General features: G+C 35.2%; 1 protein-coding gene across 3 annotated transcripts in view; it reads right to left on the bottom strand.

The window, feature by feature from the left end:
- Positions 1 to 12538, bottom strand: part of Cdk5alpha (Cdk5 activator-like protein) — a 172754-nt gene that overhangs the window by 33675 nt on the left and 126541 nt on the right. For all 3 annotated transcript variants that reach the window (XR_004976568.2, XM_036362956.2, XM_036362957.2), the window contains exon 4: positions 11472 to 11677. Coding sequence is in view for 2 of the 3 variants with exons in the window: in XM_036362956.2 (XP_036218849.2) it covers positions 11472 to 11677 (206 nt within the window). In the remaining variant the exon portion in view is untranslated. The remainder of the gene's footprint in view (positions 1 to 11471; positions 11678 to 12538) is intronic.

Genomic DNA, 12538 nt, shown 5'->3' with positions numbered 1-12538 from the left:
GTGAAATTTTCTAGTCGGCAAAAGTCGTCTTAAATCCAAAAAATTTTGAGACGGCAGCGACATATCAAAAGCTGATGTACACAATTTCGATGTTGCCGTACTAAACCTTTTCACTTCAATGAAATTGGAATGTTTTGATTAAAGTGAACTTTTTTGACAAAAAAATAAGTAAATAGGTCGATGCACTGTTTTAAATTATCAACTGTTATTACAAATAATATATTAGTGCTATTTTATGCTTCTGTGTCGTCGGCAAAATTCGAACTGGTTTTAATTTAGCAACAGCGACAACTGCAAGCCTGCTGCTATGAAGTCGTGCCGTTGTGTAAATAACTGTGCCTATAAGAACGTGTGTATTTTAATTTCTAACAGATGCTGCCAATCGCTTGTCGTCGGCTATGCGTTCAGCACTTATCGTTGCAAAATTGAGGTGGATTCAAATAATAACCAAGTCTCAGCCGAACAATATCTGATGAGATTCCGAGTATATCTAGAGGATTTTGAAATACAACAATAATAGCTATTTATTTTAAATACATCAGATCATCTGGCAACTGTTCTACCATTCCCAATGTCTACGAATTGTTCGAAATCTATGATACTCTCTCTACTCTACTCTACTCTCCGAGTTTTTTGGCAATAGGGACGCAGTCTTCTACAAGAGGGGTATAATGAAGTTGGCATCTTGTTAACAACAAGTTTACGAACAAAACGGCTATTTGACTTAAATCGGACAAATGTACACAAAGTTATCATCTTTTGAAAAATCAATAAAAAACCGAACGAACTTTTTACTTTACCTAATATTATGTTGGTAAATCAATTTGCAATTATACGCGCATATTTATGGTCAATCGAAGTGTTTCAACACTTCTCCTTCTGCTTTAATAGAGCTTTTTGTACGGTCCAAAAGCTTGTCGAACGAGTGTTTTAGCAAGCCGTTTGAATGGCCTCCACGTCTGCATAACGCTTTCCTTTCATCGGCAAATGCATTTTTCCGAAAAGGTAGAAGTCGCACGGTGCCATATCAGGTGAACACGGGGAGTGGTTGGTTGTTAAAATGTGATTTTTGGTCAAATAATCGGCCACAATCGATGAGACGGCGCATTATCGTGCAACAAACGCCAACTTCCATCTTCGCGATATTCGGGCCGAACATGTCGAATACGGCGCACCAAACGCTTTAAAACTCCAAGATAGAATACCGCATTAACGTTTTGGACGAGTGAAACATATTCTTTGATGACAATACCCTTGGAATGACAAAAACAAATCAGCATTGTCTTCACTTTTGACTTATCCAGGCTCGATTTTTTAGGTTTCGGCTCATTTCTCATTTACGTCCTCACGACCACTTTGAAAACGTTGAAACCACTCGTGCACTCTGCAACGGGATAGGCAATCATCGCCATAAACTTGTTTTATCAATTGAAACGTTTCGGTAAAAGTTTTACCAATTTTAAAACAAAATTTAATGTTGGCTCCTTGTTCGAAGCTCATTTTCGCACCGATAACAAAAACATACTGACACTTAAAATGCAATAACTTCACTCCCAATAGATGAAATGTCATGAAATTTACTGGAAGTCGATAAAGGATAGCAGATTCTAACGCACTAGTCGACATATAGATGGCGCCACTAGAGTTTACTTTGTTACTTTTTTACTGTTTACTTTGGAACGCACCTTGTAGATTGAATTTTTTCTCAACACTTTTTTTGTTTATGTTATACCATGTTCCGACCGACAATTAATCGCTTAGCCTGTTGAGCAGATTATCTTACTAATATATTAGATTTAGCAAGATTTCGTCATACAAAAATGACATTTGTTAATCTCGTCACCGAAGAGACATGAAGCTAATCTACTCAAAATCTCTCTCTTTGCGATTCTGCTTTAGCGCCTTCTGTTTGTCAGTAGAAAAATTGATCACATTATCACAGCTGATTTAGACACTACAAAGAGAAAGCAATTTAAATAAAAAAATTATTTAAAAGCAAAGCATCTGAATTTACCTGGCACAAAACCGCCCTGTTCAAAAACTACTTTACGCTTACAGTCAGTAGCTATATATTATTATTATTATTTTTTTTTTGAAGTAATAAAATATCCACTACATGATTTTTGAACACATGAAATATAATTTTTTTTAGGAGCACAACCATATTTATGGGCAATATGCGATATGAAATTGCATAAAGACATAGCCTGATTCAATTATGATGTTTTTTTTATTTTTACGTGGTGGTCTCTTCTATACTCTTTCTCTCTCTCATGTAAATCGTTTACCATATATGTAAGCCTCTAATATTTTTGATTCTAAACAAAACATTTAATAACAACGAAAATAAGTTTAAATAAAAGCTACTTCACCGTATATACATATATTATAAGATTGGAATTAGCATAAAAAAAGTTTGAAAACACGTTTAGTTTTATTACATTCTTTATAAATAATGGGGCTTACAATTGTTACAAATGATTGTACACTGATTTTCAATTATTTGTAAATATTGTTGTGGAACTTTGCGTCGTCCACATCAAAGTAATGCAATGAGTACTATATTAATATTATTGATGCAAATGCGTACTCATACTAATAAATAAAATTACTAAAGGCCCATTCACATACAACTTTCTTCGCTTTGCGTGACAGTTCATACTGATATATTGAAGCGAAAAAACAAAGCGTATGCCAGTGTTCAAAAAAAAAACAAAGCTTACTTGTATATACACTGTTTCTTCTATGCAAAAAAAAAATACACATATATACATATTTACAACAAACAAATAATAAAGATTAAAAAGTGGTGTGTCGGAAAACAAAAAACAAACAAAAAACGGAACATTAACTCAAAGTATAAGCGTACGCTTACTAATACCAACTTACATTTAAAAAACAAAAAAAAAACACAAAATGGGCGAAAATAATCCCATAGTTATAGCGGGTGGGATTCTAACAACAAAATTTAATCTTTACATACAAATAAATAATACGAGCGCGGATTAACTAAAGAAAAAAAAACACAAAAGCAACACCTGGCACACACAAAATCAAAAACAACAAAGGACAGGAATTGGAAAGAAACATAGAATCACACGTAGACGTACATACACGTAATTACATATACACGCAATTACATATATTCCCCAAAAGTCCTTGAAGGAAATCAAAGTGAGTCATTTCGATTCCTTTTCTTATATTTAAGCACATACATATGTATATTTATTGTGAATTACAGTTTATGTTTTGTACAAAAAAACTGTAATAAATAACAAAAAACTGTTCAGTATTTTGGAACCGGTTGGCAAGTTGGTTTAACTTACCGGTTTAAATTGCGGGTTCATATTACGAAAAACCGTTTATTGTAATATATATGTACATTCATACATATACATAAGTATATACGACAGATATACATTATAATATGTAATAATTGACTGCCTGTACATTCTTACCTTCGTGTATTCAAATACAATATACAAAAGACAAAATTTAAGTATTTAAATACTTACAATATTTTCCGGCAATACCCCTTACGCTTAATTAAGCAGGATTGCGTAATATATGTGAGCAAAGGTAAAGTCAAAGTTAAAGCATAAAAAGCAAAATAAATATACATACATATGTATATACAATAAACGAAATTAAACAAAAAAAAACAAAATATATAATATAAATGAGTACTTACATTTACTTATAGTTTGAAGAAACTAAAGCAATGATTTGTGATCAACTAAAAATAATTAAAGCAATTGCACCTACTTCACATCAGAAAAGTACAAGCAAACGTCATGGGTACTATGTACAAAGGGGAATAAGCTCCAACCTTGCGAGAAATTCAAAAAAATGAATATTACCGATCGAAACAATTTTGTAAGAACAAAAAGACTTTATACAAACTGTTTGTCATATACGCATTCACTTAAAGATTTCGAAAGCAGGTTCAATTGTATTTACTGTCATAAACGACATCATTCTATGCTTCATAAAAATAATTCTTCCAGTTCACTCCAAAACAGAGGAAATATGAAAAGAGCTACGGGTTTAGTTGCAACAGCAAATCCCGAAGTGCAAAATTCTGAAAATTGCCAAGAAGCACCATGCCTTTCAAAGACATTAAAAACTAAAGCTATACAACGAAAAGCAAAGAAGGGTACTGCTACCCACAGCAGTCGTCTCCATCGAACACCGAAGAAAACTCTTTAAACTTAGTTCCTTAATCCGCCAAGGATCACAACTCTTTCTTTCAAAGCGTCTAGATCACAAAATAGGCTACAACTGCCAACAAAACTAGCCAATTTTAAAATCACGGGAATGGGCGGAAGAGTAGTCCAAAGCTCTCAAGGCGGATAAGCTCATTCCAGCAGAAGCTATTGTCTTACCACAACTAATAAAAATTCTTCCAAGCTATCACATAAATAGCAAGCATTGGCAAAAGGTTTCACACCTAAAGCTATCAGATCCCAACTGCAACACCCCCTCTGAAATAGACCTTCTATTTATATATTGTGAAGACTTTTCCAAAGCCACACCTACTCGTTCAGATAATGGCCGGTACGTCGTACGACTACCACTAAAGCCAGAATTTCCTACACACTCGCCTTAGGTCACTCCCGCACCTCTGCAATACAGTAGTTTCTAAGTATGGAAAAAACCTACTTAAAAAAGTGTTTAAAGCAGTATATCATAGTGTCTTAGAAGAATACCTCCATTTAGACCACATGGAGGAAGCAAGCACAGGTGTAAAAATCATAAACGGCAAACACTACTAATTTTACTTGCCTCATCACGCAGTAGTAAAGCCAGATAAAAGAACAACAAAAGTAAGAGTTGTCTTCTACGCATCAAGTTCCACCAGCTGAAGGAACTCCCTAAATCATATTCTATTGACGGGGCCCACACTACACCCAGATTTAATGCTGCCAATGGAATGCGATATCTGACCAGTTTTCATACACTACAAAGTCAATATATGCATTATCCGCCATAACAAAGCGACAAATTTTATACTCTGTGGCAACATTTTTCGACCCCGCAGGGTGGCTTTCACCAATTATGATAGACGGAAACGATTGGGACGAACAAGTGAAACCCCTTCCGAGTTTGCAAACAATCTGGAAGACAATTGCACAGCTTCTGGGATGCCTCTAAGCAGGCATGCTGTGTGCGCACCCGAAGCAATACCGCGCCCACATGCCACTCATTAGTAGCAAAAGCAAAGGTGGCTCCTTTAAAAACGCTAAGTCTACCTCGACTTGAGCTCTGTGGCGCGCTACTTCTCGCAAATTTACCTTCCATGGTGTAGATCCGTTTAAACATGAAGAAATATAGAAATATATTTCTGGTCCTATTTCTGAAATTGTTCTAGCCTGGCATGGAAGACATACATTTCTAATCCAACGTCTCAAATACTTGACCTAGTGTGATCAGCCACTTGGCGACACGTAGCCAGTGCGGACAATCCTGTCTATCCAGGTACAAGAGGGTGCAAATCGCTGCACCTTACCACCACCACCCTCTGATGGAATAGCTCCCGATGATTAACAGAATCACCCGATTCTTGGCCACAATCGCCCATGCGCAATATAATTGCCCCATTAAGTCGATAAATCGATTCTTTTCACACAATATTGGAAGACACTAATATCCTTGAGTGATTTTCATCGTTCTCACGAGCCCACAGAGGAGTCGCCTATATGTTAAAGTTCATAGTTCGATTTTAAATTAAACTTAAGGGAGTTCCCCCAGAATACCCCGAATGCGATACATTGACTCACCTAGAATTACAAAAGGCAGAGGTCGCTCTAATCGCATCAACTCAACTGCGCTACTTTAGCCGTGATATAACACTAGAATCTAAACACATTTCACTCTCAGTACACTGTTAGTTCTTAGGTCTGCTTCGTGCGAATAGTGGGACTTACTTCGTCGGACGGCATGGTTTTCTCTCACAAATAATGGGTGAAAACGGCAAAACGTTTATTTGAGCCCTAAAAGCCACTGAAAAACAGTTTGTGGACTTTATCAAACAAGTCTCACCTGAGATTGTGCAGAAGAACTCTCCCCAAGGCATTAATTGGCAGTTTATCCCCACAAGTGCTTCTCATATGGGTGGTTCCTGGGCATCAGCTGTAAAAAGCTTCTAACCCCTCCTCAAAAAAGTAGTTGGAAACTACAAGTTTAATTATGAAGAATGCACGATATTATTAATTCGAATTGAAGTCGTTCTCCATTCGCGTTCAATCACAATCCTCTTCTGGGTATTTTCTCAAAAGAGCACCCATTCTGGCCATACCTGTGCCAGACTTGGGGTCGCTACCCTTATTAAACCGATGGGGAAAAAATTCTCCATCAAAATTTTAGCCGCCAATGGAAAGAAGATTATTTAAAGGACCTCCACAAGAGGTACCGCTGGAAAGCTCCAGAAAAGGCGCCAAAGCTTGGAGATTGCGTGCGAGCACACGATGATTGTCTCCCCCCTACCGAATGATGGCTTTCACCATGGCTCCGACGGTCACATCCGAGTAGTCGATCTCCGTACGCAAACCGCAACGCTAGCTAGACCGCACGTAAAGCTAACCTTTTTACCCACAGCCGATAATACTGAACAAACGTAAATAATAACCCGAAAAAAACCGCTTAAAATAGTAAATCATAAAAAAAACAAATAGCTAAATCCGGTAAAAGGTCGATCGAACTGACGACTCATTTACGCCACATAACGTGGAACAAAAATACAAATCAATCATGCGAAAAATGTATACCTCCAATCGCTCTTCGTAGTGGCACGCGTCTACTAACCACATCAACAGCCCTGTCCGCCTCCGATGCCCGTTATGTTGTCGCCCACACCGGTTGCAGCATTGCGGCATATTCAAAGGTATGCCAACCATCCAACGGCAGAATGGACATTGCCTGAATTGTCTGGTGCACACCAATGTAAGAACCGTATGTTAGTCTGGGGGCCTGTATCAAATATGCGGTAAGCTACATCACAACTCCTTCACCGTACCGCGAGGCGTGACAGTGGTCCACTAATCACCGCGGCGCAGTCAGGCGAACCCAAAGGAACGCATCAGCACAACCTCGACGGTCTGCAGCGTCATAGCCGCCTTGCAACAACTTTAGCGTCTGCTAGGCTAAAATTCGCCTAGGGGCGCCGGGATGGTTAAATGAGCCTATGTTGTCCCTGAAAAAATTACAACACACACACCTCCCACAAGAACGACACACAATCTACATTGCACATTACCTCTGGCAATACTTACCACATCACCTCAAGCAACTTACACCTCATACAACGACACCACCTCATACAACGATAACCAAACATTAACAAAACAATCGACATGTCAAGCGGCCGACCTCCTTTCGTATCGATCTAGCTCGCAAAGGACACCTCGCCATCATTTTTTGATTCACGGCCTCGGTCGAGAATATACAGAATTTTCCTATCAGCGGAAATTTATCGGGTTAATGAGTCGCATGTGAATTTTATTGAGTGATTTAAACACATAATTTCGTTGCGAATAAAAATAAAATTGTATTATAAGGGAAATTGTATTATAAGAGAAATTGCATTATAAGCAAAGAAAAAAAAATGGCGAGTGCTTAAATTTCAAAAAGTTTAAAGAAATATATACACCAAATAAATTCAATCCCTGCATATTTCTCCTTACCTGTCATACATGACAAAATGTTGGTCCTTTATTAGCTACTTGATTTGAGAACCGTCAAAAATACCTGCTTTTATATTTTCTGTACTCAATTTCGGAAATATTTGACTAATATATTTAAAACATTCCCCATTCTTGTTTATAGCTTTTACAAACTATCTTATCATACCTAACTTTATATGAAGAGGGGGTAATATAATGCGGTCTCTGGCTACTAGAGGGGCATTCAACACATTCATACTACCCGGTACTAAATTCACTCCAAAAGGCCAAACTTTTTTAGTCCAGTTTCTGTCTTGACTCCACTATCTCATAAGCACAGAAAACAGGGGTATTTGGTATATTTTCCTTGCTGACCTAAAAGAAACATTTAACATTTTAAGATCGACACATATCAGCCAGTTCATGTCTTCCCAAAGTAGTACAAATAAGTCTTTTTTTCATAGAATCAGACGCATTTAAATGGCATTTTCCAAACATATAGCCAGCGCAAAAACTATTCGGATAAACACTTGGAAATTTAGGATAAACAACTTTTTTTAATGTAGACATAGCGGCTTATTTATGAAATTTAGTAATTTTTTGTATTAAAAACTAATTCAAGTAAGCCGTGCACCGATATTCAAAGAAGTACCTGTATCTCTAAAACTAGAGCTACTAGAAAGATACTGAGTATCGTAGATTTAAAATCAGCGACGTCAAATTAGTTAGTAACTTCATAAACCAAAAACATTTTAATTTTGTTTACCAGTGTTATTGGCTCATGAGTTCATATTAAGAGAAACTTAATCATTACTCACACCCTCTCTATGTGTGCCATGTTTAAATGTGTTTTAGTGGATATTAAGGGGTTATGTTTTTTGACTTATATCCAAATGACTTAAAAAAGAGAATAATTGCAGATCTCTGGTTCACATTGAAAATCGTTTTTTTTTGTTTCTTCAAATTTATTTCAGTTGGTGGCGTAACAACGTAAGTACAGCTAGTATTAAATAAATAGGGAAAACAGAAAAATTCGGATAAATCATCAAATCCAGGCATAAATCCGCACGACCTGTTGCAGGCTCGAAAAATCCCATTCAAAATTTCGATGAATAACAAATATTGGATTCTTATGTAAAATTTCTTAATATAAAATTTTATCAACTCTTGAAAGTATTTCCACAAATTTAGTCCTTGCAAATTGTGAGAGTATAAAATGTTCGGTTGCACACGAACTTAGCTCCTCTACTTGAATAATACTATTATTATTTGTATAACATGTTGAAAAAACATAAAAACATCTTATGACGTGACAAAAGAATTAAAAAACGTGATATAACTATAACTAACTGATACAATCATCGTATCTTAAAGTAACGAGTTATTTTTGACATTAAATATCTATAAAAATTGTAAACAAAATGAAAATATTTTATTTGAAATAAACATATTTTCATTTACAAATTGACGGCAGTTATACCAACCCGAAAGTATCCGAAACAGTAAATTTAACGCTTAAGACAATTCGAAACAATTGCTTGCGAATTCGTTGGAAAATTAGAACATTTTCAACTTTGAGGGGAAATTGCATATCTTAACAACAACTGGATCAGTTTAACCTAATTGGGTGCATACCTTTATTTTGACATTTTCATGTTAGTGCCAATTCACACACGAACTTGTTTGTCGTCCAAACCAGTTCTTTGTGGGCGAGTGGCCACAACACGTGGTGGCATGTTTTTTGTTCTTGTTCATTACAATTCTTTTGCAATGGTTGCAATAGCGGTCGGTTTCAAGTAACTACGTATATACGATATGTAAGGAAATTTAAATTTCGTTATCTATTTTTCGTATTTAACAAGCAAATATGCATAGTATAATAAAATATTTTGAAAGATTGTAAATAAGGATAAAAATTAGATACTCAAAAATATTTAATTAAAATATTTAATAACATTTATACAGCTGAATGAAATGCAATTAAACCATATATGTTTTATAATAAATAAAAAAAATATTGTGTAAAAAATTACGGGGTTTCAATACGAAATTCCAGTCACAAATGTGACCTTCAAAATATAAATAGCGGGTATTCAATAGATCTGATGGCCTAGGGAATTCCCATTATACGTTTTTTTTGACAATATTAATAGCGGGTATTCTATACATTGTTCTACCACATTCATGGTAATTCCTTGTAAATATAAAAATACCCGAAAGTATCCGAAACAGTAAATTTAACGCTTAAGACAATTCGAAACAATTGCTTGCGAATTCGTTGGAAAATTAGAACATTTTCAACTTTGAGGGGAAATTGCATATCTTAACAACAACTGGATCAGTTTAACCTAATTGGGTGCATACCTTTATTTTGACATTTTCATGTTAGTGCCAATTCACACACGAACTTGTTTGTCGTCCAAACCAGTTCTTTGTGGGCGAGTGGCCACAACACGTGGTGGCATGTTTTTTGTTCTTGTTCATTACAATTCTTTTGCAATGGTTGCAATAGCGGTCGGTTTCAAGTAACTACGTATATACGATATGTAAGGAAATTTAAATTTCGTTATCTATTTTTCGTATTTAACAAGCAAATATGCATAGTATAATAAAATATTTTGAAAGATTGTAAATAAGGATAAAAATTAGATACTCAAAAATATTTAATTAAAATATTTAATAACATTTATACAGCTGAATGAAATGCAATTAAACCATATATGTTTTATAATAAATAAAAAAAATATTGTGTAAAAAATTACGGGGTTTCAATACGAAATTCCAGTCACAAATGTGACCTTCAAAATATAAATAGCGGGTATTCAATAGATCTGATGGCCTAGGGAATTCCCATTATACGTTTTTTTTGACAATATTAATAGCGGGTATTCTATACATTGTTCTACCACATTCATGGTAATTCCTTGTAAATATGAGACCACTTGCGAAAATTTTGTGAAAAAGAAGACAGTAAAACTCGACTAGAGTTGCTGGACTCATGGCGTTCGTGTGAACGTACTGAGCGACTCCAAAAGAGAATTTGCCGATTATGAGTAACAAAAGAGTCGCGTCTGAACGAGGACTTACGATTCGAAAGTGTTCGAATTCGAGCTATTACTGAGCCTTTTCCAATATGACAGAAACTTTAATGTCATCAAATAAATCAAGCATTAGTTTAGAGATCGAAATAAATCTTTGAACAAAACTCGAATTTGCCTAACCCTCATATAAAAGTGGCGGAAATAGGAAAAAATCGTATTTTCGCCTTTAATTACGGTATGATTTGCTAAAAATCTTAAGAAAATTAAGTGAGAATGTCATCCTAACGATAATGTCGTCTGGTGTTGAGAGTTTCAGTTATTTAGGTTCATTTTATACCGTTTATACCCCAGAACCATATACTAAATATAATGATATTCGTAATTTTAGTTGACTTTAAATTTTATCTAGGTCCAACATACCCTTTCGGAGTTATATTAATGAAATTATGTGAATATGTTTTCTTGACCACAGGGTAGTTTAGCGTTAAAAATTTATGAAATCGATTCATATCTTTAACCCCTCTGGTTGTATATACTACCTTATACTATATAACTTATTTTAGACACTTTTTTTTCTTGAAAAAGCAAAATGCAGCCGAACTTAGACGCTTACTTGTTTTTATTTGTATTTAAAAAAAACGTATTTACAGTTTTTTGATTAAAACAACTTTGTATTACGTCATTTAGCAGTTTTAGATGTAAATTTTCAAAAAACAAATTTTGAAAGTAAGCATGTACAAATTCACCTTGCTTGTACCCCAAAACTTACCTTTCCCAAAATTTATCTTTACAGTCTTCAACTAGGAATGGTTTCAGTGGGTAGCTTATCTCATTGCCCATATAAGAATATGATAAATATAAACACGTAAGGACAGATGCCTGCAGCTCCGATTCCTTGGTTTCTTCGCCATCTACTAGTTCTCTTATTAGCATGTATACAAATACTACATTTGCCGGATTTATAAATGCCACATCCTGAAATAAAATGGTGTAAATGATGGGTAAGATTCAATATATAATTCGGGTTTATAACAGATAATACATATCAGGTCAGATCAAAGTATCACGTTTTGCGTGGATTTCTGGCAACACTTGCACCAGTCTCACGTTCTACTGTCCCTTTTTGCACGCAATTTATGCAAATAATTGGCAACATCCTAATGTCATAATTATTGAGTTTATGGAAAAAATACAGATATTTTAAGAAGATTTACAAAACGTAATAAACACAAGGTAGCAACAAAAATAATTCGTTGGAAAAAATAATTTTCTATACTTTTTATTAAAACCAATTCATTTGATATTCATTGAAGGACATTAAATATGTAGTTTTATGAAAATAAAAGTGGTTAAATTTCTGACAATAACATATAAACAAAGCAAAACGTGCCGACGAATCAAAAATCCATTAGAAAAAGTCTGCGTACAGGGTACATAAGTCAAGCAAAGATATTCTTCTTAAAATTTAATAGGAAGTCGAATATTCCCAACGGCTTAAAACTTCCATTAAATGCTTTTACATGGAATAGATAAGCATAGAGGTTTTTGGCGAAAGGATGTGAGCCCATTCCTCGTTCAGTACATCCTTGAGCATATCCTTTGAGGTAATTGTGCGTTTGCATGTGTAATTGTGCGTTGTGTGGATTCAAATTTGGTGATTCTGGCGACGTTTGAAGCTGCTTAGGAACGTTGTAGAGTAACCAAAGCTTAACTATGTCTATGCTGCATGCTTCGGGTCTTTATCCTGCAGAATAGTAAATCTTACGTCCTTTGATTCCAAAGACCCAAAACTTATTTTCATCGGACAAAATAACTTTCTGCCAAAACTCTCGGAGT

Source organism: Bactrocera oleae, chromosome 3 (assembly GCF_042242935.1).
Source record: "Bactrocera oleae isolate idBacOlea1 chromosome 3, idBacOlea1, whole genome shotgun sequence".
Lineage (NCBI taxonomy): Eukaryota > Metazoa > Arthropoda > Insecta > Diptera > Tephritidae > Bactrocera > Bactrocera oleae.
The sequence above is the reverse complement of the archived record's forward strand: the minus strand, read 5'-3'. Positions and strand labels throughout refer to the sequence as shown.